We start from the raw sequence: 27072 nt of genomic DNA, 5'->3' as shown, positions 1-27072 counted from the left end.
CGACACACTCGACATTAAACTATGCGGCACCTTTTTTCGTTCGTCGCTGTTCAGCAGATAAACACTGCAAGCAACCATTATCAGGTAACCCAGCAGCTGTGTCTTCATTGCATTTCTGGCCCAAAATAAGACGATGCACTCAATTTATACTTCGTTCAAAGATATTTCTAATTATTTTCATGATAGTGGCAGAGAGAGAGAGAAAAAAAAAAGACAAAACAAACAAAAAACACAAACTGACAACACACAATTTACACACATCCAACAACAGCATCAAACAAGAATAAGGGAAATGGTGAAAAAGAAAAATAAGAACAAAGGAAAAGAAAAGATTTTGAGTAAACAATACGTGGCGCCAAGATCTACACGCGTTGCTCAGGCGCGACTGAAAGCCCGCAGAGAATACTCACATGTGCACGCCGTCTTGTCCGCGTTGCCCTGGTAACCGGGCATGCATACGCACTCGCCCTTAGAGTCGCGGTACCACAGGCCGCTGGTCTGGCACAGGTAGGTGGGTGGTGTCTTCTCCACAGAGTTGGGTACGCACACCCCCTCGTACTCCTCCACTCCGTGGTCGCTACCCGCCGGCACCTCCTTGAAGAAGGCAAAGTTTAAGGTGATGTCCGGGCAGGTGATATAGTAGACGCGGATAGAGGTCAGGGTCACGCACGAGCCTTCGTCCTGGAAGGCGAAGTAGACGCCGCGAAGCCCTCGCAGGGTGACGGACCGAGACTCGGTGTTGATGCGGAAGTCCTTCGTGTCCTCGTACAGGAAGTCGGCGGCTACCTTGTCGATGACGGTGTAGGTGGAGGAGTCCCAAGTGGGCATCATCTCGTTGGCAAAGTCGCTGTCGGCCTCATAGTAATAGAGGTTGAAGGTCTCCTTGCACTGCTGCAGGTTGGCAGGGTCCGTGATGCGTGAGCACTTCCGCATGGAGAAGCGGATGTCGATGTGCAGGGTCTTGGCGTCGCCTCGTTCCACGAAAGGCGTGCGCACCCAGTTGTCCACGCGTGACGTCTTGAGGTAGCACGAGGTAAGCACGCGCTGTGGGTCCGAGTAGGTCGGGTCGGTGAAGCTCCCCTCCAGCCACTGCAAGAAAGATAAATAGAAATAAGCTTATGCGATTTTCAAGCGTTTACAGACGGGAGATGGAGGAGGGAGTTCTTCATGCTGACGTATTTTTAACTCACCTTTTCTAATTACTATTGGTGTATTTTTTCTACTGGTCTGTTCGCTTGATCTTGCTTTTCGATCGACTTTAGATTCTTAAATACGCTATCATCATTGATAATCATAAAAAAGCGGGGGAGGGGAGGGAGTACATTACCAAGCAAATGAAATATTGCACTGCAAACCCATGGCTATGTAACATGTATGTAAGACACCTTGGTAATCTCGTTTGTCGTTAGAGCAGACGGAAAAGAGCAGTTGCATAAAATGCAAAGACAAGCTGACGAGAAAATTACTCTGCGAAGCGAATACAAATATCTCGTTTGTTTGGTAACGCCATTTTCCAAACAAAAGTTGGGCAACTGCTGCCTCCCTTCCCGCCATCTTCATACGCCTCCCTCTACCTCCCTCCTCAATCTCCCCTCTGCATAAAGTGGTGCATGTTTTTAAAGGGAAGATTTTGAGATGAGACGAAACTGGCCGACGCATGGCCCTTAGTTCACACGGAAGTCTTTGTTGTTACCTCCCCTCTTGCTCCAGCTCTTGGGAGAGAAAAGCAATTCTCGATAATATTATGTGCGAGCGATTTTCCCCATTACAACGCTTGAGAGGAGCTGCGCACACTGCCTCCCATTTGACAGTTGATTTCGCTGAATAAAGTCAACAAAGCAGGAAAATTTATTTTCCGCCAGGCGCAAGGATTTCTTAGGAAATTTCTCTCACCACCATATCGAACCTAGGAAACCACTTCCGCCCTTACTGACCGGGACTTTGCGAAATTCGAAGGCAACGCCGTAAAATACAGGCAGGAAATCATCCAGCCAAGCTGGGAACCCATAAAAAGCATCGAGGTGCGAAACAAACTGCAAGTCGCCCCGACTGCCCATCCATCGTATGCCAACAACTTTCCAAAACCATCGGCAAGTGACAAGACGATTGTCAAGGGAGAAAATATTTCACATTCAAACCTGAAAAATGCTGAGACTATGCTAGCGAGCTATTACTGTGCAATAACGCTGTCTGCACACAATGAGAAAATTACGCTGCGCGCACTTGGTAAAAAACAAACAAACAACAAAAACAAAATGTAAAAGAGGGAGAACATCTTTTGCAATCTTGCAGGATCTTATGCACGAGGCGCGCGGACTTAAGCAAATGCACGAGATAAATAGAGGTCGTGAACCTGCAGAGATTGCATCGTCCCTGCAAAGAAGAATGAGAAGAGAAAGAAATGTGGGCACAGCGCTAACTTTTTAATGCTCTCTCTCCCCCACTCCTCATCTCTCTATCTCTCCCCTACCCCTCTTTTCCTTCTCCAGCAAGGTTGGCGTCCACAAGTTTTCAGAAACAACTTTTGCCCGCGAGATATTTCACAATTTTTTTTTAAAGCAGCGCGAGGTGGACATGTGCACCGCCTTAATAACTACAAAAAAAAGCTGACCCCGAGAAAAATTGGGTCTTTAACACACCTCACTCTTCAAGCCATCTAAAAATGAAATTTAGGGGACGACTCTCTCCCCCCCCCCCCACCACACACACCACCCTTACTTTTAGGGTAAAACCAAAAATCACACACAAAAGATTTTTTCCCCCCACAGTGACTTGCGTTATCTGTCGAGGCTTGTGTAAGGTATCCCTCATCACTCGCCTCTGCTCGTTCTAAACTGACCCTCGCCGTGCCTCCACAACTGGAGCGCGAAGCGACCCGACAAGCATCGATACCCCGGAGTTGCACTCTCCCCTCGTCACCCAGGATGTCAGCGTGCAAAACTTCTCTCCGGCACGCTGGTCGCAAGATCGATGCCGATGATTTAAGAGACCCCGCACGCAGTGGAGCGGAACGCCATTCATACGTCACGAAGCTGCCAGCGCGCAGGGGCCGCTTACATCCCCCTCCCTCCTTTCCCCTTATGTCCCAAATGTAATCGGGTGAAAGATACTGTCTGCCAAATAGTTACGACAAAACGGGGAAGGAAGGAGGTCCTGAGGTTTTCAGGCCATTTAATTAATTGTACAAAACACTCAGGCCTTGAATGTTTTATCTCTTACGCGCTTCATTTGCAGCCTCGTGTGGCCGTGGCTCCTCCTCCAGCCCCTAAGCCAACGCTTGTCGCCGTCGCTTCTTCAGACATCAACGTTTGCAATAACCAGCCAAACACTTTCAAACTGCTTCTTGAAGTTCTCCAAAACTCAACCGCCGACTGATCTTCCTTTTTCGCAACTCCCGGCCACGCAAGCCATGCATCTTTCCTTCTTCTCAACTGATAATTGACAGGTACATTTCTTAAAGGATAAAAATAAATTACGAAATATTTGACTTGTAAATCCGGTTTTATTTCTCGGTACGCGGCATAACGATAGAGAACGGTGCTATTTTGCATCTCCTCATGCTTGATTTTCTGGAAAACAGCTTCTGAGGCGAGTTTTGTTTTTGGAAATCTGTGCGGAGAAAGCAAAGTGCCTCCCAGTTTCTTGTTTTTTTGTCGGTTAGCAAAAAAGAATTTGCAGACGTTGCATATGAAAATGCCGCGCCATGTCGCAGGCTTGGCTCCTCCAGTGACAAGCTGTATTTTTATAACCTAATGGTGTAAACCTTAAAGAAGTGAAAAGACAAAACACTAAAGGAAAAGGAATGAAGGGTGGATGAAAAGTGAAGAAGCCAGAGGGCAAAGAAAAAAGATTTCTGATATCTTTTACGGTGCGTGCGAGTGTGTGTGTGTGTGTAAAAGACAGAGATTCATGGCCTGAGGTAGCCAGTTGGGAGGATTATGTACATCAGCAGACGTCACGATCTAAGCAACAGCCTCACTCAGACCAACCATACTGTAGCTTAGCAGCGATCTTGTCAAACATATGGCTGTAGCACTGTTTAGGTCAGCTGGTCCTAAAGTATCATCAGCTAAGTTTTGTAGTCATTAATCATGTCAGCTCTGTGTGTGTGGCCGACATGCGTGCACACACACTGAAAAAAACACCACAATAATAACGCTTCAGAAATATTCGCTTGTTTTTCTCGTTTCACCCGAAAAGCATTTTATACCTGCGCTAAAAATTACAATGAAAAAACTTCCCCGGAATGCATAAACGAACCCGGCTCTGTCCCTCTTTAAGACCGGCCATCTCCGCGGAGATCGAAACGCCCCGAGTGCCTTTTGTTTTTTTCAAACACAGCTCTAAAGTCATTAGCATTAGCGAATGCAGTGCACGCGCATGCCAGGCTAACTACTGATTTAGCAGATGCAGCGCTAGAAACAAGAAACAAAACGAATGACAAACCATAAACTATTTCAAGGATATTAAATCCTCAAAATGAATTAGCTATTCCGCCTAAATGCAGCAACTGGGGGCTTTAGAGAGAAATATTGTAAACACCTAAAAAAACCTTATCAAAATAGATAAATAAACGGAAAGCAAAAGGAAAAAAAAAACCCAACAAACCCTCACGCGGTCAAAAGGGTAGGAGCGATGGAATGAAAGCATGCAAATTTAAACACGATCACCTTAATATCGACTTAAACCCACCGACAGCACGCAAAGGACTTTGCTGGGCTTGTGAAAGATCCAATTTAAAACGTGATCAGACACCTCTGACGCTATCTGGCCAGGCCTCCCTGCCCAAGTCTAAGCCCATCGATGCATAAGCCTGAAAAAGTGCGATTCCATGTGAGTTACCCTCCCAGTCGATATTCCCCCTTCTTTATAGGGCACACATTTATATGGCATCGATTTAAACTTTCTCTGCCTGTGACATCTGTCCGCCAGAGGGGCTAAATTCCATTTCCGCTGCCACCCCATTAAAATACAACCGCCATCCCCTGTAACCACCCTGTTACTCCTCTACTCTAAAGAAAATTAAAAAAAAAAAAAAGAACAAAGCTTTTTAGCTTGATACACATGTTGCATTTTTTATTTTTTTATTTTTTTATTTATTTATTTATTTTTTTGTCTCTTCCCCTCTGAAGACAGTTGGGGTTAAATTCTATCCGTTTATTTTAATCTCAGTTTGTAATAAGAAATAAAGAGCAGCCAACATAAACTTATAAACTATGTGCGGCTACGGTCATGATACACATAAACTGCAAGGTAAATGGTATTTACTGGTTTGTCACCAAGCCAGTTATTTCTGACACACAAACATGGCCTTCTCTGTATCACAGCCAGGAAACAGTCTGTATATCGACAGAAACTAGCCGCACCGAGGTGCACGAGAGAGCAATAAGGACAGGTTGATGCAGGCAGAAAGCACACCGAAGGCTGCTCACTCCTGGAGAAAAGACGCATGGAGAAGAAAGGACGAGCGGTTTTCGTCCAGAATAATGTGCACGTAATTCTTCTTTCGGAAGCCGCCACTTCCCGCTTGAGATTTGCCCAATGGGGTATTGATTTTCGAGACGTGATCGATACCAGAAAGCCGATGTCCATTTGGAGAGACGGCGCCACTAGTTCAGAGCATTCGCTTGCCTGTGACCTCAGCCAGATTGGAAAACACTCTTTGCTCAGAAAGATCTCGTGATCGTATAGCAGACGTGGACGTCAGTGGTCTGTGCGTGAGCGTGTGCACGTGTGTATATTTTCGTGTACAGCCTATGTACATGAACACAACTATGCATAGGAAGATGACAAAGGCCTGGAAATCGCTTCCGAGAAATGGAAATCGCTTCTTCCCTACTTTGCTGAAAGAAAATGGTTTAAAAGCGCCCAATCAATCTTCATAGCTTCTGCACCAGTAAAAGTAGGTATGTTCAGATGATGAAAATATTTGTTTTTTTCCCCCTTACCTTTTCCATTTCCAGTTTGCATCCTTGAAGAGAGGGAGGCGCTTGTAAACATTAGTAATGTTATGTGGACCAGTCAATTAAATGTTAATCTTACGGTGTGCCTGTATATATTTTCCCGCGAGTGCGTCAACAGGTGTCATTTTTGTTCTACAAAATATTTTGTCATTTAAAACTCACATTCCATTCCTCCAGCAAACTAAGGGATGCACTTCCTCATAAAAATAAGTTCGCACAAACAAGGTAAAAAGTCGCAAAAAGAAAGAACGGTTTGAGATGGAATGTAGTTTTCGCAGGTCGTTGTCTCCTGTCACGTGTCTTGCGCTCCAGAATCTGGACTTCACCCTAGTGTTTGAGACCAACCCCAAGAGAGAGAACTCTCAGTCGCTTCACGGCACTCAGTTTTGCGTTTAAAGAGACGGCGTCAGGACAGCTATGGCTCCTTGCCATTTACTTCACTTTCTCTGTCTTCACATCGTCTGAGTTTTCAAAAATACCGTCTTTTTCTTTAGTTCTCAGAATAAGTCGAATAGGTCGTCACGAGATATGGCTTGTAAAGAGAAGCATGGTCGTCCTTTAGTCTGCATCGGCCTCTTCAAACATTAGGGGAATTTGTTTTGCACGTCATCAAGTAATGGATGACATTGGGGAAAAAACGGAAATATTAACTGACATGAAAGGTAGGTGGGGGATGTAGAACGGCATCGATCGGAGGTTGCTGACAAATGAAGAAAAGAGGAAGGAAAAATAAATCATCTAAGTGCAGACTTCCTGCTTACATACATCCACATTCACAGCGGGAAAAGTAAGCCTGGCTCTTCAACGACTCCTAAATGTCCTTGTTGGGAACAGATAAACCTCTGTGAAATATTAATACGCTAGTAGCCAAACATTATGCGTATTGATCCCATTTGACTGAAGATGCGGATAAGACAGACGACGGAGAGAAGGGGGCAGGATGGGGAGTGAGGAAATGGGGGGGGGGAGTACGCATGCACGCGTATGCGAAGGAAGGCAAGCCATAGGAGTGTCCTCCCTTGCCCAGATTTCTCGGAGCTCGCTCGCACTACTTATTTTCAGATGCAAATACAACAGAAGTGCCCGCCTTTCGTTTTCTGGGCTGAAGAGGACTGGGACGGAAGCGTTGTGACGGAAGGGTGGGTGGGGGGAGCCAACAAGGCCGCGACAGTCACCGCCCCTGACTGGAGGCTGAGGACGGCCGCATCTGGCACGGCTGTAACGAGGTAAGTCCGCTGCTTGTTCCCAGAAAGACTACTACAACTTAAGAGCTTAAGCTACAATAACAAGTCTCTTCGACCCGCCCTGTCCACCACCAAGTCCACCCCAAATGCGCTTTGGACTTGGCGAATTGTCCGTGTGGCCACCTTCAACGTTACCAATAGTTGTCCCTCCCTCTCACTAACCCTCCTCCTTAACAGCCTAAAGGCCGGTAATCGTATTCCCTCAGCAGACGCATCTAAATTAAGTTCATGTGGGCGATCATGTTTTCAGAAGAAACGTTTCTCCTTCCCCTACCCACCCCAATCCTTTTTCAATTTGTCTAGAGAAGATAACTTTACAATCCTGACGTTGGCCTTGTTGCAACAGAAGCGACAGCACAAACTACCTTCTTTTAAATTGAGGTCAAACGACTTTAATGATCGCCTGAAACACACACACACAGACGCAAGGAGGCATGCGCGCGCACTCACCCACACACAGAGGCTATCCTACAGGCAACGTGAAGTGGAAAGGACAGCAGACAAAGAGGGATGGGAGAGATCGAAAGGCGGGTGGAAAGAAAGTGCGTGTTGTAAGTGATAGATCTTGCAGAAGAAAGTCTAGTGCCAGTGTTGACAGCGAAAAAAGCGCAGCCTCTCTGAGGACTGGCCCCTGCCGGCCCACCATCGCGTGTGTCGGGGCCATACTTTTTGCCGCGCAAATTCACAGACAAGCAGGTCACCAAAGAAACCACCACTCTATTCCGAGTCCATCTTGTCTCTCCGCTTGTTGTAGTCGGCGATAGTCAGCGAGATCGCGTGGCTGTTAAAGGGTTTAATATTCCGAAATTACACTTCCTTTAATTTACTAAAACGCTTTCTGGTGCCCCGGCAGACAAGTCCTCCCCTCCACCGACACCCTCCTGGCTCTTTGGCGACCAGTAATTCGTTATCGGCAGTCCAGACTGTCTTATAAAACTCTCCTGTGAGGGTCTGCCGGCCGGGCGCAAACCACCAAAAGCCTCGATTTCACGTTTTTCTCAGGGATCGTAACTCTCTCGAAACAACTAGCGCCTGACATGCAGCGACGCCAGTGTAAGAGAGCAGAGAGGGAGGATGTCTTGCGGAGCGGACACCTCTCTACAACACTCTAGTGGCAGTGCAGAACGAACAGACCGTTAAAGGTAAAAGTGAAATTTCCACATCGATTTGAGTGTTGTGAAAACTACGGCAGTAACATATGGTATCTGTTTTATGACATGCAGAACTTGCACAAACCAACAAAAAAGACAATTTTACGTTTATCTTTTCACACAATTAAAATCTGAAAGACATTCAAAAACAGGAATGACGAGTCTCTGTATTCCCTTTTAAACAAAGAAAAGAACCCTACAAAATTACTTTTATTACACAAAAAGATGAACCATCAAATAAAAAAAATTCTCCATATGCAGATATAGGGTGTGCCTTGAAAGTACAATAATATCACTAACCAATGAATGATCTTTAAAAGCCCTGCAATGAGGTTTCCGTGAGGGGCTGGCACGCTCTGGGGCCAACTGGCAAGGCCAGGGTATCAATGGGGTTAGTGCACAGGCACCGCCAGACTTGCCCTTTTCCTATCCATGACACCCTCTTTCCATTCGCTTCATTTCCCTCTCCTCCTGTCCTCAAACCCCCTGCGATTGCCCTCCTAAATTGCAAGGAATCCCGTTTGCGACCGAACAATGATCCTCGGCCTTTGGGGAGCATACAAAAATGAAAATGAAAACAAAAGAGAAACAGGCCATCGCTGATGTCAGTGGTGCCAGTTATTTCTTCAACATTTACTAACATTTATAACAAGAAGCTCTGGTCATTGGCATCATGACACTTTGACCAGGTAGTACTTCCGCCAAACCGTCGGGAACAATGAGGCTCATGTCAGGTACACAAGTCTTTTACGAGTTAAAAACAAGTGCACTTTTACTGGTAGGTGGAAAACGTATTTTCTTGAATGGCCCGCCACCTCCACCCTGGTTTGCTTGGCTCGCGGCATTTCTGGACATGTCACTGCCTTCCCTTGTTTGACCATACTGTTGGCTAACACCACTACAGCTCAGCAGTCTAAGAGCCACTTTGTATCTCCACACACAAAACACGGTGATTGCGTGCATCAAGGGAGATAAAGCAAGTACCTTACTGTTTACTAAAGGGCCAGGGTTGTCACGAAACGCGACGAAAATAAACCACACCCATCTCACAAAGACAACGGCAGTGCGAAATCTTGGGATTGGTTAGTTTCTCTCTTGTTTGCGTTCACTTAATTTTTTTGTGCTTGATGATTTTTTTAAAGCAGTAATTGCAGCAGAGGGAGTGGTTTTGCCCTTCAAATACCGCATTCTAGAAGCAGTGAACCACTTTAAGCTCTTTGCCCCTGCGGCCATTAGACTATAGGCTCTTCACTGTCACTGCGGGTTGCACCAAGACACACCGGTAACAATGGCACTAAATTCCAGTACAGAGTGAGAGTGAGTGGACGGGAGAGGAAATCACGTGGGTGGGTGGTGGTGGTGCATAGGACAGCCGATGACGTGTCACTCCTTTCGCCATGACACTACGCGGTACATCTCACCGAGCAGGGCGCCAGACCGAGGCTCATGTGGCGGGGAGAGGAGTCAACGATCACTCCCACTGCCTCCATCAACAACACATCACTGGCAGTCTCCAGAGGTTTAGTCCGCGAGTCTTGTAATATTCTCTTGTCAATCTATAGACTATACTGGTTTAGCACCGCGGAGAACCCCAGTACTGTTTCCACCCTCAGTCATCATAAATACTCCGAGTGACGGATTGCAAAGACCCTGAATCAATACCCCCAGCCTACCCGGCGCACGAGAGGGAGGGAAGAGAAGAAGGGAGAGGGGACGCACTTGGAGGAACCACTGTCGGCTGGTCTCCTCTCTAGACACTATAATCACAAAATAGTCATAAACCAAAGGAGCCTCATTCTGGCACAAGCGCAGGACATGAAAACCTTTACTGCAACCCTTCCTTCATCGCAAAGAATGAGAAACTGAAGACGATCGTAACACTAACCAGGCACCACAGTGACTTGAAGCGACTCTACTCCGAGAAAGGCGGTGTCCTACTGCGCACAAATTGTGATTTATGACAACGAAATGAAGCTGGGCGAATCTGCATTAAAAACTGTCGGCATCTGGACCTGCACTTTCCGGAAGTCATTCTTCTCCATCTTTCCGATTTCTCTCTAATTTGAAAAGTCTCTCAAACTACTACCTTCTCTGCTGGTTTTTTTCTTTGGAACCCCTCCCCCTTGTCCTAATTTTTTTTTTCATTATGTTTTGGAAAGCGAGGAAGCAAGAAAGAGCACAAACTTAGTCTTTACATGGTGAACTTATTTGAAATATCAGTGTCTTTGTATGTACCCGACTTTGTTACAATGTGAATGAGAACAGATTTTTAACTCGAAATATTATTCCTCCACTTCTTCATTTTAAACCCTCGTTTTGACCTTGTCTATACTGCATCCGCAAACCCAGCTGAGGCCATTGTCACATCATATCAAGAACAGGCAGCACAGACGCACCAGCCACACAACTCAGGGACGGTGAGCTCCAAAGATCAGACCAAGAATGTAATATGTGTCACGCAGAAGGGAGGATATCGTGCTCCTGCACTACTATGCACCCCATTAGCTCGGAAGGAACATTCGAAATACAATAAAAGGTGGATATCTGACTGAAGGCTTTAATTAGCAACGGGAGATCTGTAATTAGTAGATTTTCAATAAGGACTGCCATCACAACAATGGGCACACGGCTGTCGGTTTTATTTAAAGCCCTAGGAAGCAAAACTATGATTAATCACAAAGACCTGAAATATCTCCTATCCTTAGACTGCGTTACTGTAATTATCTACTATCTTTTTTTAGGCAAGCGAGTGAGAGAGAGAGAAAGCGGTGCAAAGAGAGCAGGGAGGAAACGTGTACACGATGGGCAAGATGGAAAAGATGAAAAAAAAAAATGAAAGATGACAATATTTGCTAGGCTTAACCATCATCCAGTTCAGAACGCACTTTTTTTAAAAAACTCGAACAAGGAGTCTTCACTCGCGAGCCGCGAAGTAACCTGACATTGGTAAATCCGGAAGCGAACACAAAGCCAGAGCAAAGTGCACTAGAGTAAGCGGCCTTAATGAGATCAAGAGACCATAAACACCAGGTCATGTGACACGTGCGCTGTTGGCGGCGGAGCGGATACAATTACCATGTACCCGAAATCAAGCTTACCGGTTGCCTTCCTTTGCCCTTTTGTTGTGCACAAGCTTGCGAGATGTGATGCCTTGTTTAAATGACTGCCGTAAACATGAGACATCACCTCCAGTAACTTATGTCCCTTTGGCGACTGAATGCTGATGGTGAATGGAAGTGAGGGGAGACTAGCAAGAAGGTAGGGAAGAGAGGCGGAGAAGGGAGAAAAGAAGAAGGTAGGACGATTCTAAGGGAAATAAGGCCGAGAGAGATGGTTGGTAAGTATGGTTTAACGACGTGCCAGCAACTGAGACCACATCACGATGAAAGGCCAAGGAGAGGAGTGACTATATATAATATCTACACGTGTAGACAGATTTAAAAGAAAATATACAGCAGGAATATATAAAGAGAGTTACAGAAAAATATATACAAATACAGAGAAACTACACATATATAAAAAACCTCAAATACGTGCATGCACCCACGTACCGAGAGAGAGAAAACGTGACATGCAAAAGGCTGAATTCTGATCTATCACAATGACCGGAAACTTTGTGCCTGACAGTCGGTGTTTATGAAGAACAGTAAACAAGCCACCCGTTTCCTCAATATTCAGTACGCGCTGTGATGTAAATTGGTGGTAAAATGCTTTATGGGCAAATGTACGATATGAATAAATCATGAGACCACGATGGCTGTGAAATCATTCTCGAGGGAAATAGCAGTGCAAGCTCCACAGCACGTGGGGGTAGGGAGGTGTGTGGGTGGGTTAGGGGTGTGGTGCGGGTGGATAAGGGCAATACAGGATAGACACGGTGAGGGGGGAGGGATGTCGCGAAGTAGATGACAATGGCGTCCAAGACAGGGAAGACGCTGCAAGCGGCCCATCACTTCATCCTCACGCAGGTCACCGTTGGTGTCCGCCCTGCCAGCCAAGTCGTCAGGCTTCCCACAAATGCAGTATTGACTTTGTTCCTCAGACGACAGCCAAACTCGCACGGCTTTTTCAACCCCTTTCCCAACCATCCCTTTCTATCCTACACCTTCCCCAGGAAAGTGCAGCCGCCCGCTAGGCACTGAAACACGACAACGACGTCGGCCATCTTTTGACCGCTAATTAAAGGTAGACCACAATTTCCAGACTACTAATCCATTGAGAACGCTTTACCCAACTCATCCTTACCTATTCCTTTTCCATGTCCCACCCTCGATTCTTTTTAACTCTGACCTTTAAAAAAGTCAGTTTATTTGAAAATGGGGGAAAAAACACTGCTGCAGAAATTCCTTTGAAGTGATCGACACCCATTTTTACCGAAATGTCCCCCTCAACAACATTTTAAAAACAATCAAAAACAAGAAAATTCGCTCTATCTTTTTTGTGTTTGCTCGTAAAAAACGCAGCAAAACATCCCTGTTTCGACCCAACACGGGTGTCGTCATAACCTTACATGGCTAGCAAAACAAGATTAATAAACACCAACGCGTACCTTATCAAAATATCGTCAATAAACACGAACGCGGACAGTGGCGGCCATATACACGTCCATCGATTCAGCAGCGGCGGTCGTAAATGTGCAAAGACGTTGAGGGTAGAGGGTAGGGTGGGGTGGAGACAGAGAGAGAGAGCCGACGCGTAGCTAAGGAAATTGCTGCCAGCGCCCTCTGCGCGAGACGCCACGTAAAACGCAACCAGTAAAGGCCGGCAACTCGTTAAACGAACTCTTGCTGTCCTGGTTATCGTCGTCAGGAGCCTCATGCTGTTGCCGCAAAGGTGGCTAGGTAGGTGGGTGGTAAAAATGTAAAAGTGAGGCAGCGAGGGTGTGAGGGGACGAGAGAGACAGAGTGAAAGAAAGGGGAGAGTAGACGACAATGAATTCCTCAAACGCGTTAGGAAATAAAATCTTGCGATGCTGTAAATGTAACAGGATCTTTCAAAACTGTTGTAAGCATCCCCTTGCTGCCTGGGCCGGAAGTCTGGCAAGCGGAGTAATCAATGTGGATAGTGATGCTGGTGTAGATGATGACAGCAAGAGTAAAATACGATTCCTCTTTTTGTAAACAGATTCTTGCAGCAACTTCTGTCGTCGAGTATTTGATATGTGTGGGGGTTGTGGCGGCAATGGGGTCGAGGGACACAGATGTCTATATCTCAATCTCTCAACAACCACTTATTCACAACGAGGCTACTTTTTACACGCCATACTGTCACAGACAACGGTTATTGTACTTGCGACACTGTGAGAAGCAGCGCAGTAAGATGATAACCAAAGAGTGAGGTGGAGGGAGATAACCGCTCCTGACTGGATGACGTGGCAGTGATCGCGACTTACACGACACAGCAAATAAGATTATCGCGTTCAATCAAGCCGCCGTGTGACAATAAGCATGAGGCAAGGGCTTTGCAAGGCGGAGGCACTAAGGCAGGAAGTTGTAAGTCATGTTTTATTCATATCCAATCCCCACCGGCTCACGTACCACGTCGGTATTGTTTGAAAACTTTATCAACAGCCATTACGGTCATCTTTGCTTGTTCTAGCGGGACAGACATGAATGCACTATGACACCGACATGAAAAAAAAATCTACTGAATTATTCAGATGTGATGAATACAAGATTGTATCATACATTTGTTTCGTTATATCTGATTATCAGAAGTATTATGGACCGAGAGGAACATATTTTCAAAGCTATCTCCAGGAAATCGCAGATTGACACTACCTGACAAACGGGTGCCAAACAGATCTGTTATCATTTTTGGTGAACGACCATTTGTTAGGAACATGATATGAGACGATGATTCATCAACCCACATGGGGCCTGCATGCAAGCATCCCTTAATCTCATGCAAAGCTAGCTTTAGTATTTTTGAAAGTTAACATCGTTGTTTTAAAGACGTCTTCGTTAGTTAAAATATTAAATAACTTTCTTGTTTAGAAAAATCTTAAATCACAGATACTTGCCCGTCACCTTAATATTAGAAATAGGTAGAAGATAAAGCTGTTGCTGACAGCTCCTAAGCAACACAGGAATGCCTCAAATAACGCCGCGATCCCACCCGCAACATGATCCAGTTACCCGCCCTTATTTAGCAGCATGAGATCTCTCGATCCCACACCGCCAACCCGGGTATGTAGGCAGTGATCTCCCCTCAAGACACAAGTGTGAGTCCATTTCCCACCCACTCCACTCTGCCTGCTCGTGAAAACCGCGGGAGGACAACTCAGTTCTGTGTTACTGCTGCGATTAGCTATCTTGGAGCGTCCATGCAAACAAGCCTCTCTGAGTGTGCACTTCAGACAGCGGCTGTATCAAATCTTGCGGGTCCACACAATCTGACTGTCAAACGTAAACACTAGGATAAAGAACATGACGGACACCCGGCTCAAGACCCACAGAGGGATGTGTCGCCAGGGTCGAAGAATCCAGATCAATTTATCACCCACTGGTGGCCTTGGTATCGAGATTCACTGCAGGCGTTTACCAGTCCTTATGGCCGTCGGGGTCCATACCCACACTTCTGCTTTGCTAAAGGGAACGCGTCCATGATTCAGTTTGTTTCCGTTTCAATACCATAGTCGTAAACGCACTGGCCACCCTTTGGATAAGCTTGTGTTCGCCAATCAAGAACAAGATGAGGGAGTAAATTTAAAATAAAAAAAACACTACTGTCCTCACTCTTTTGTCTCCTTCCCACTTCTCAAAAAAAAAAAAAAAAAAAGAAGAAGAAGAAAGAGATGTGTAACTCCTTTCTGCTTATACGTCAAATGATCTCTGAGGTCATGCCTATCCATATTTGAGGTCACGCCCTCAAGCCCTCTGACTACGGCAGTTAATCTCTTTGTCAATACGCGGCATCAGTACAACTCTATAGAAAAAATATATACCATCCACTCTCATCCCTGCTACTGACATAGATGTCGCTGTGCTTGGCAAAACATTAGAATTTTATGGAAGAAAAGAAGAAAAGGTAATCCTCCTTTCCAAATTCAAATACTTTCCTTTCACTATGGCAACTGGATTCTGATTATGTCCCTTTCCTATTGTGTCCCCTGAACAGAACCAACTGCAGGAAGATATCGACTAAGTTCTCAGACCGGGCAGGTGGTTTATGTCAGAAATTTGAACAGAAACACGAAGGAGCTGGTTGGGCTGTTACGTAATTGGACCTCTGCTGATAGTCCCGTTTATGGTGATGTCTGGGTGTAATGGAGCATAATGGGTAGTGAAATGCGTTATTACCGTTGGGACTTTTCTGCGTCACACCGTTAATGCCGTTCATCTTCTTCGGGCCAGCGTTCATACGCCATCAGAGGGGGGCCACCATATTATTAGGCCGCTGCAGACTGACTGAGGACAAACACGGGTTTGTGGGTCGCATGGCAGCCGACACCAATCTTCGGCGCCTGCCAGAGACCGTGAGCACGGCTCATCCTGCACAGAGACTTGCAGCCCTCCTGCTTCAAAGGGAATTTCCCACCGCAGACTGCATCTTCCTCATTATTTTTTCTCTCTTCAAGCCATTCTCTCTCCCTCCCTCTGCGCCCGTGCTCACTACCACGCATGCACACTTTAAGCACATCGTTCGTCATACACTGTCCGTCCCCTCCCTCCCCTTTTTTTATTATTAATCTCTTGCTCTCATGATTCTCTGGCTGTTGGGTTAACCACGCAAAAGGACTATTTCTAATCTACTTCTTAACTTGATACACGCTGTCAAATGCGCCTCCCACCAGGACAATATTTTCACAATATCACACAAAATGAAAAAAAAACCACATATATGTTTAGTTAAAAAAAAGACTGTTCTCCTTTGAATCTGGTATGATGAACAGCTGCCAAACGCACAGAGGGCAAAGAGGTGAAAAGTCTATCCAGAACCTCTTCCTTCTCTTCTCAGACCACGCGTTCCTTCCAAGTCTTCAAGACCGGCGACTCTGACAGCATTTTCTCACACTAATCTCTGCGGGCCACGTCTAAAACCCAATTTCGGCCCAGCAAAGAAAGTACAGCAATAACACATTTGAAGAATGAAGGCTGAGCAGACCTGTCTGGAGATGCAATTTTCCGAGGGACGTGATTGCCAGCAAGACCCGCGGTCCTAGCCATGAGCCTCGCTCTGGCCCTCTAACCTCCCGCGCCGCCCGGGTGCACGCGCTCCCCCTTCCCCACCCTCGCGTCAAAGGCGCAGCGTTGGAGAGATTTGCACGTGCCGTCCTCCCGATTGCCGGCAATAACTGTCCGGAGGGGGACAGCCGTGTGTTTGGCGATTTGATTACAGGCCCGAATCCGTATGACGAGTTTGTTAGCAGGTGCGACAGCCCCTTGTCACAAAATCCTCCCATCATGGTCAAGTTCTGCTCCCCGCATCTCCCCTCTTCACCCACCCGACTCCTAGGAGGCCTCTGCCATCCCATCTCCCCCCTCACCCCACTAACCTCCAGGACCACAGAGTGGTCTCCCATTTTAATTTAATTCGCCGTTGGTTCAGCAGTCGCTTCCTCCTCTTCTCCTGCCTTTCTACCCCCAACCCCAGCGCGCTTTTGAGCCGCAGACGGAGGCCGTCATCACACGAGACCAGTTTCACCTCCTGCGACTCAACTGCTGGCTTTCAATTTGCTAGGCGCTGATAATACCTTGCAATCAATTGTGATAAGAAGCGGAGAAAACAGGGAAAGGAGAAGAATGAGAGAGAGAAAAAAAAAAAAGTAAGGGAGTGACGTGGCTCGCTGAGTGTGCGCGCGCGATAGAAGTAGAACGATATGGGGGAGGGGGGAGAGAACAAAATGGACGAACACTTAGATTGGTGTGTGTGTGGTGGGGGGAACCATGAAATTCCTAGACTCCTTCAGCAGATACCCGCACATTAATCAGCACGACAATGCCTCCAGGAGGGGATGTTCCTGAAATTCAAGAACAGCAAAACACACAAAAAAAGCACGACAGGATGCTTAAAACAGATGTTAGCAGGTGAATTTTCACCAAGAAACCATGACATCTCTCCATGTGTTAGAATATTTTTTGCTATGTGTACTCTCCAACCTCAGCCCCACCTTCCTCCCAGGAAAAGAGAATCTGTTCCTTGTCTGTAAGTAGTTCTTGTGTCAAAATGTAAGAGTAGGGGTTGGACTGGTGTGTGAGTCAGCTCCCTTTATGCGTCCTCGAGCTTCTGCTTTAAAGCCACCGCGTGTCAGAGACCTGCTTCGGCTACTTGTCGAAGCCATGAACCTGATAGCCAAACCTCATTCTGTCCCACCATCTCCACCTGCAGGCTCTACAGCATTGTAAGTGTAGTCAAACCAAGCCCAGTTCCCTTTTACTCCCTTCGTCATCCATCTCTACTTGCACTCATTGCTAGCCATCCATTTTTCGTGTCATTCACCCCCGTTGGCATATACTTCTTTCTTTCACATCGGTTCGTACCTGAACCTGCCCACCCTGCTGTGTGAACGCGACAGCGACTTCAAGCTGCCTACTAGGCATGCCATTAAAGTCAACTTTTTGTGCTGTAAATATATTTCATAGCTCCTGAGTTGCAGATTCCCCTCCTCACGTTTAGCCACTTCAAACTCTAATAGATACCAAAGTGGATTTGACATTTGACTGTAAATCTGACACCAAGACTTTTTCAATGCGAAGTGCATTGAACATGCGATGGCCTGCCATTCCTACTTAGTGAATAGGTGCATTTGACTGCTGACTATCGATTCAGTCATCCTAAACGTTGGTACACAGACTTCCGACTGTCTAAAATCCGTTCATCGATCTTTCGGCTTCACAGGCGATTTCTAGCTGCTGAGAGAAAGACGGAAGATGCGGGAAAACTGATTACAAATTGCTTGCTCGCAATCGATCTGCTCAGTCTGCTCATCATCAATTTTCAAATGCCCACTCTAGCTCGTCATCGATTGATGTCTGCCAGCCTTGCTTTTCATCGAATTAAGAATCTCTCTTCCTCACTCCATCCATCCAGCCCACAAAGTGTGCTTATTGGTCACGCAGGTGACTTAACGATTGTTTTTCCCTCCCCCCACCCCACTTCCCTCACAAACCGCACCCAGCCATGTTTTCCGAAAAAGACCCAGGGTCATCATCAGAAATCGGTTCACTTAATTTGTTCTAATAATTATCCTGTTCTCACTAACGATACCAACTATCATCACCTATTGGTCACCTGTCACCCTGTTCCACACCCACTTACTCTCCATACTGTTTCATTCTTCTAACAATGACCTTTCACACTCCCCTCAACCTTTTGATACCCGTCACCAGGGACGTTACCTACTTATTTAACAGTAATGCTTCCGTACTTTTCACCACTGACTTCCTCGCCAGCTATACGCATGCTGCCCACACCAGATGCAGACAATGCTGAGGACTGCAAGAAATCGATTTGTAACTGCTCATCCTGCTTTGACATCGATCCCTATAGAACTTGTTCACCCACCCACCTCTCTACGTTCTCTCGAGGCAGACATGGTACGCGAAACGGCCAACTCAAGTCGTTCTTCTGATTTGTAGCCATCTGTTCTTCCGTTGGTATTTCCAGTCTTCCATAGCTCTTCCTCTCTTTTTTTTTTCTCAACAGCGACAACAGAAGCAAAAGGAAAGACGAGAAGGACGTGAATTAGTTCGTACAGATGGAATATCTCTTTCTCACTCACACAAGCACGCGCACTGGCGTCCTCTCTTTCTCTGTAATGCAGTACCTTGCATAAGACACACAAATTGCAGAGTGTTAACTTATTCGACAGAGTTGTATGTTCTTTATTTTTTGGTAAATCCTTCACACAAAAACGAGGATTATAAACATTATGCTTCGTAAACCACGCACTTCACCTTCGCTTATCTGCCAAAGAAAACAGAGATATCTCAAGGAAGCCTCTGCCAGCCACGATCGACTAAAGGTTTTTGCAACTACTGGCTGTCAAAAGAAGCGGTTTAGAGTTAACGGGGGTGGAGGGAGTTCTACAAACAGAATAGCATCTTCAACAAACACGACTCGAATCGCTGGGATTCGAAAGGCGGCGGAAAAAAGGACTGAAAATAGCAAGAATTTTTGTTTTTGTTTCTGGCAATGAACATAGTTTTCTCCCCTGACAAGATATCGACGTGAAGGAGAAGAGGAGACGTGGAAGAAGAAGAACAGGGCGATGGACAAACGTCAACCGATTTTCCCGACACACATCAACACCGTGCGACAGTCGAGCGGTCTCATCGGACCAGCCAGCGGTGACAGAAACAATTAGCTCCCCTCTAAGAAATGTCCTCCTCCATCTAGCTGACCGCGCAGGAATAAAGACTTTCAACAAGCTAGACGAACAGAGGCAAACACGCAAAGCAGGAGAGGAGGCACGGAAGTTTACAATTGACCTGACCATTTTTATATTTACCTCCGCGATTCTCACAGAAGAGCGCGCGTGCGAGAGTGTGTGCGTGCGTGCGCATGAGTGTAGTTATCACGTGATCTCGACGTGACAAGGGACATCACTACCATACAAAATAATGCACCGTCAAAATTCCGTTTTATTTTCAAGTTGATTTTCGGTTGCATGGTCATGCGTAATAGATACAAGTCGACGCGAGTCAGCAGCACGCGCAAGCACGAACATGCAAACAAAAATGCACGCGCACACGAACACAAGAACCGAGCTGCTGTTGACAGGAATCTGCTGCGAACTGTGCTGCAAGTCATCCAGCACTGCAGCGACGCTACACACCGATCAATAGAGACCGAGGCACGACAGTACAGCATCAAACTCTGTTCCTTCGTCGATGCAGCACTACTATCAGCACCTCCATCTTTCGCCGGTCACAACAACAAACTATACACCACCCGGCCATCCGACAGGCCGGTAGGGGGTGGAGGTGGGGCTCCAGCGAGCGAGAGGCTGCTGGTCAAAGCGGTCACGCGCCTCGGCTGGACGGCGACACGATGCGAGGTCTTTCCCAAAATGGCCGCGTCGGGCGCCGCGGTCGTGGCGTTCTCCAGCACACGCGCGCGCGCGTTTGCGTCCTCTGTCAAGGGATAATTAGAGGCCATATTCCAGACACGGCACTGTGCAAGCCCGAGTTGGTGATCTGTGAAATTCTCCAAGACGAACAGCTGAGCGTGCGTGTGCATTTCAATGGAGCAGGACCGATCAAACAATAGAGACCGACAGACAATGGGCGCCTTGCTGACAAGGTGACGTCAGAGCCTTGTCAAGTGAAAATGCATCCCGGCCAGAGTCCACTTGGCAGGCAATGATGACTGTCGTCTTCAGTCAGTCTAGAAACGGAAGGCAGGCTTTCTATGATATATAAACTGACGGCGAACATAAACTTTATATAAGATTTTGCACTATACCATATTGTACCCATTCTCCTAAAAATAACCTTAAAGAATTCCACAGGAACCAGCCTAACTCAAGCTAGGTGACAGGAAAATCCTTTAAATTTAACGGAAGGGGAACACAAATTGAATGTGCATAAACACGTTCAGAAAACTGCCCGGTTCTCTCTCATATAATTATATTATCGCAATTATAATACACATACACGCAAGCACGATCGCGCTCACGTGACTGGTGTGTGATCTCGCACGAGAACGAAGGCAAGCGGCAGCAGTAATTGTCGCGTCCACCACCTTGAGATAAAAGAAGGTTCGGGGGGTAGGGAGCTGGGGGGCTTTGTTGGCACGCAATTAAGCCAGGTGTGCCAGGAAGGACAGTGGAGAACGGGACCAGAGAGCGATCTGCTCTCTGCACTCAGCACGCACCCGCTTGCAGGCAACACGCACGCCATGTTTTGAGAGAAAGAACAAAGCAAGCTGATCCACTTTAACAAACGGCGTCAGGTTGGAGGAACACGACCAACGATGTCATATCACGCGCAATTTTTTCTTCTAGTCAGACGGATGACGCTAAACTTTAACATTTCAGGTTGGCAGGTGAACCACAACGGTGTTCCGGGTGTACCTGGTTCCCCTGGAAGAAGGTCTGTTTCTCTGTGGCGGAGGCGAAGCAAGACCCGTTGACATGCATCCGATAACAGTTCCCGATTTCTGAAGATACCGAGATGCACAGAAGCGCGCAGTTATCGAGGAAGGCGTTGGGAGGGGGGAAGAAAAGAGATGAAAAGGTGCTGAGTATGTTCACGTGTTGAGGTACAAACTCGCCGTCTCATACTGCTGTACAATGTTCCAGGTACGTCGGTGTCGCTTCTGTCCAAACTTTCTGCGTCAAAGGTCAGACGGGTGTTAAAAAAGCATATAGAGATGAAAGGTGCTACAGAAAGCGGGGCCAACTTCTGTGATGGCGGGAGGGGAAAGGGGGATTTGGTGTTTTACGTAAGCCAGAACACGGCAAGCAGCCGGGCCTGTAAACAAATGCCACATGCAGACAAAGAACAGGGTGCCCGAGACGAGAGCTGAACCCACAACTGCCAATCCCCACTGTACTGGTGACAGGCGCTAACCGTTGCACCACTGGAATGCAGTCTGAGAGTTCTGTGACGGCGGTGTCCACATCCTTTCACTTGCTGCCCTTCCTTTCCCAACTTCTTTTTTTCGGTGTCACAACTACTTGTCTCCGTCGACCTTCCTTAGAATCCGTCCACACTATCTTCTGGATCTGATCTGGATGACTATCTCGGTTATAGTCGTTGCTATGGCATCTTTCTTCAACTAGACTCTTCTGGGGCTTTCAGTCGCAATGCCGTGCTGCAAACTGCTATTGCGTGAGTAGACATCAGTCTGTGCCGGAGTGAGTGGTCAAACGTGTCACTGCCAAAGCGCTGGCGTGAGAAGCAAGTCCCGCGAGATGGTGTGGTCGGCGGCACTGCTATAGTCTGCCGGCCACCAACTAGTACTTGAGGCGAGAGACTGGTCGCTAAACAAGTCGCTGACCTGCATGTCCACCCTACTTATTTTTGGCTTCGAGGCGATGATGTCCGCAATCAATAGCAATAAGACGTGGCGCGAGCCTCAAGTAAAGGGTGGGGGTGAGGGACGAGGAGTCCTGGTCGATGTCTAAGGAAAGGGTCTTTGTCGCCATCGCTAAAGATGTGATTCGTGTGGGACCAAAGCGTGCGTAGGCACTTTTCTGTGTAAGTGACGTCACTCGTAAGGTCACGAGGTCATAACGTACGCCATTCCCCCTTCCGCAGCCCCCGTTTGTTCCCGTCTTCCCCATCCACCCCCAATCCCATCCATCGTCTGGAACAATCAGTATCTGGCATTCTGACTTTTGCCCGAGGTTTTATCCCCGTCTTCCATCTAGGCTCGATCACCTTCAATCAGAAAGGCGGCCTCTTGCCTCTAATCCATACCGTTCATCCCATTTTTTTTTTCTCCCATCAACGCTCGTCAGATACTTCATTCGAAGATAATGACACTCCTTTTCTCATCATCATCATCATCATCACACGCGCGTCAAATGATAGCTGCTTAGCCAGTTGAAAATATCTGCACGGCATTAACACTGTGGAACGCTCGCATGCAGAAAAGGTCAGGTCAACGCCAACAGCGCTATTGATTTATCCAAGCCGTTTAAACTTTAATCCGACGACATGACTTTTTTTTCATGAAGCGATGGATATACTGCTGCTCTGGCTTCATTCCCACGCCTCCTTCCAACGTACCTATCATTCATCATCATTCACGTGCCATTGAATTATTTATGCCGTTACAGTGCTCTACCCTTTAGGGTCATGTCCTTATACGGCACGTTCAATCCACCCGTCTGTCCACACGAATGCACGCACCCACGCATAGCACATGCACACAACAAAATGCAGTTTATGAATGTCAACTATTTTCCTTATTATTCCGTCGATAGCGGCTGTGTGAAGCTGCCCTTTTGGCTACCGGTCTGCTGAGCTTGGTTATGCAAACCAAACACAACAATCTTCGAGGCACGCGGACACATTCGGTACCGGTAACAGGTATAGGTAGCATACTCTATCTTGCTGGTGGTCAGGTGATATAGAATGTGATGAGTGGGGTGGGGACGTTAGAGAGCGGTGGCTTGGGTGGGGGGGAACAAGCAGACGTTGCCGTTACGAGCAGAGCAGCCATCATTGTAATGAAATAATGGAACGGGACGGAGAGAGAAAGAATTCCTATCGGCGGCAAACCAGCTCTAACGGCCCTTACCGCCATAGAAACCTCCTGGCTCCATCCAGGTGGGCGATTGCGGACCGAGCTCTGTGTTTCTCAACATCCCTACCCCTTCCAGCACCCACCCCACCCCCAACACTTCTCAACGGAGGCGTCAGAACAGATGCCGCGGTCGGTGGCTTGGCCTGCCTTTTCGGCTGTCGTAAATCAGACGAAAGCTGTCAACTCTCGTAACATTCCTTTTGTTATGGCTGATGCCTGCCTTGTTGCAGGAGGCATACAGGCGGCGAGGCTGTGCGAGCCCGCGGATCTGCGAGACCAACTTCCTGGCTGTTTGGGGCGCGTGGGTGTGCCCCGTGCCTCGCTGGTGCTGTTGTAAAGCTGTCGTCAGAGGACGAAGGGGCTTTCATCTTCTCCTTCCCAACCACCACCCCTTGGTGTCTACGTCTCGCGCCTGCCTCCTTTTTTCAATTTTTAAAAATCTTGCCCTCTAGAAAAAGCTTTCCCTTTCCATCCATCCTTGCTTTTTCTCCGTCCCATCTGCTTCTTGTTCGCGAGGGTTTTAATCCAGTTCAAAATGGCGGACAAGGTGATGAAGTCAGAAAGAATAATAGCTTACAGTACGTGGGCTAGATTGTTACAAAAATAATTTCAGTTGGGGTAAAACAGCTGCTGATACCGAATTAGGGAGAATGGGAGGGGGAGGGGAAAGACAGCTGTGACAGAATGGATAATGTTGGGGAGGAATGGGGAACAGCAGAGTCTTTCCCATAGCTGCAGTCTTCATATTCACTCCCTGTACAGCTGGTTTAGTTTCAGGGCCTTGGTGGACATTATATCGTTTCCTGCATAAAATTCCACAGACCCCTTTCCCTCAGTAAGAGTTTTAGAAAACGCTCATTTATGAACAGGGGCTACGAAATGTGGCGAGTTCGTCAGATAGATTAAAAACGACCGGGGTTCATCAATCAGCCAATCAAAAAGTAATAAATATAAATTAAAAATTAATAAGCAAACCGAAGAAGTCCGCTCTTAGTATATTTACGGCAAGGATCAAACTATCTGTATACGCATGTACAGCTGCTGGACTTCCAGCTCCTCCACCATCCCCATGCATACGTCAAAGACACCGCGACCTACCAGCTGAGTGTAGGATTCCGCAAGTCCGGTCTTGACTCTTTTTACAAATCAGAAGACTATTAGTCTATTAGTCTAACGACACGACAAGTATTACTATCGAACACAATGCTTTCACCGAGCACTTTAACAAATAAGTCATCGTTGAATTAAAAAAAAAAGTCCATTAACTTGGCGAACAACATTAAAGTGTGGAGCGGAGTCCGTAGCACGCGCCCTTGATATTCTTTGTAACTGGAGCGCGAGCGGAAGTGCCAATTTGTAGTTGCTCTCCAACACTGTGTGAGTGAACTGTATAGTCAATTCTTAGTCCCTTTATCGTTACAGGAGTTTGCCTTCCTTCCCCTCTGCTTTCTTTCCCTCAGAGAAAGAATGGTTAATTAAATCATCTTCAACAGCTGTCTCGGTTCTATGAATTGCAAAAACTAATCCGTGAGGTGAACACGAGATAATAAAGTATTTTATTTCTAAGTTTGATTTTAAACCAGTTTATTAATAGGTTCATCAGGCTGCAGACTTCCAGTCGCTCATGATAGTATGGGGGTAACCTGGCCGAGTGGCTGAGATGAAGTCTGCGAAAAGACCCCGAGGCCCTGTGTTATTTTCTATTCTTCCTTTTATTTCCCCGTCTCTCCTCCCGCCCCCTACATTCTGCTTATCGCTCTTTTTTCTATCTAGACAGGGACAAGACTTTTACGACGAAACAAAACTCATGAGTAAGCAAACAAACAACAAAAGGCATCACCTTTCACAGGCAACAAAGATCTGCCAAAACGACAAGCTAAGAGACGGGGTGGGTGGGTGAGAGTTTCCTGTGGGTTAATTAGACGAACTTGAAGTTTCCTTTGCGTACAACTGACAAGTCCAACAGCCCCGATCATAAAATACCACACAAATATGTGCCGAAAACAACGGAGAAAATAAATGTCTTCTCGGTTGTTCTTGTCTGGTGCTGAAAACTCCTTTCAGGATTGGTTTACTACGGGTAGCCTTCAGATCTGACAGAGATGAGGAGCTGCGGACGGTGCGGACTAGCCGGAAACAAGGGGCCTCATCAGTCGAGCATCTCTGTGCACTGTGCAACCTCTTGCAGCCTCCACTGTATTTTTGTTTTTAATGGATGAGACCGCGCGCTGTGCGCTTGTTCAGCATGCAAGATTGTATCGTAACCACGCATAAGACATTTCTTTTAAGAAAAAAAGTACAGAGCGTGGTTCTTCGTTTTTATGTATTAGTTTTTCAGAGAGCAGATCGTCCAAACCAACTCCTTCTCTGTCGCCATCACTCTACTTAATGCGCATAGTACTCGCAAGCATACACGTGCATGGACTATCTAGAATAGGGTGGGGTGCACATTCTCCTCTTTTTCTTCCCCCTGCTTATAAGACGAACGAGACCGCTCTCCTATCGTAAAAACAGTGACAGATATTTGCAATCGCCATACCGTAAAATATTTTGCCCCTTGTATATAACGTCTCTTATCTCTTTTAACGTTCGTGCAAATCAGCAAAGTGCACCTTTACAAATCGCCCCGTTTCTTTACTAAACTTACAGTCCCTTTATGAATAAAATGGCGATAAGTCTGATACAGCACATGCCAAAAACTAGTATATGGCCATCTGACTTTTAGTGGGAAAACCGCAGCAGCACAGCGGGAATTCTCCAAAACGACAGTTAAGCAGGATTTTTTTTAAAAAGTCCACAAAGGAGAACAGTCAGCAGATCTTAGAAACCAGCGACTGATCTCCCCTTCCCCTAGTATTTATCAAGCAGCGTGAAACAAAAGCTAACACCGGTGCGGACCTTATCTGCCCTGGCGGCACTGCACCCATCAATACGCCTCCGTGCCAAAGATAAGCAGAGAGACCGGTGGAGGAACGAACCACGGCTCTGGTTCCACCCCTATCTCGCAGTGACTTCAACGACTGCATGCATCATCATTACCAATAGCCAGCGCCGCCAACGATACAAAACATCACACTTCTCCTGGGCTCCCTTCCCGCTCCTGTCTTATCAACGAAGGTGTCCTGTGTTATCGTCGCCCAGGCCGCTGGCGTTGCTGGTGTTAAACATCCGTGACGTTGATTTAAGCGTCTCGCGGTGAAGTCTGGGTGCTGATAGTTTTCTAATTTCTCCATTCCTCCGACCCTTTTTCTGTTCTTGTTAGAAACTTTTTCTTGGCTTTAAAATACTGTTTCTCTGTACAGCTTTCCGCGTTTAAAGATAATTCACCAGATTAAACATCACCGCCTCTTGTACTAAAAATAAGCAGACCCTCATAGGTACAAACGCTAATCCTGATTGGAATGTTTGCCACGTGAATCACTTTCTGATGAACAGTACGCTGCGAATTCTGGGAATTGTTGTAGGTAGCGCTGTCAGGTAAGTTCCAGAAGCTGTGCACAAATGGTGTTAGGA

General features: G+C 46.7%; 1 protein-coding gene across 2 annotated transcripts in view; it reads right to left on the bottom strand.

Moving 5' to 3' along the window:
* LOC112556188 (ephrin type-B receptor 1-B-like) overlaps positions 1 to 27072 on the bottom strand; it is a 147298-nt gene that overhangs the window by 56389 nt on the left and 63837 nt on the right. For both annotated transcript variants that reach the window (XM_025224959.1, XM_025224960.1), the window contains exon 3: positions 411 to 1089. In XM_025224959.1, the coding sequence (XP_025080744.1) occupies positions 411 to 1089 (679 nt within the window). The remainder of the gene's footprint in view (positions 1 to 410; positions 1090 to 27072) is intronic.

The sequence above is a fragment of the Pomacea canaliculata genome, linkage group LG2 (assembly GCF_003073045.1).
Source record: "Pomacea canaliculata isolate SZHN2017 linkage group LG2, ASM307304v1, whole genome shotgun sequence".
NCBI classification, from domain to species: Eukaryota; Metazoa; Mollusca; class Gastropoda; order Architaenioglossa; family Ampullariidae; genus Pomacea; species Pomacea canaliculata.
Note: the sequence above shows the minus strand (reverse complement) of the source record. Positions and strands in the feature narration are given on the sequence as shown.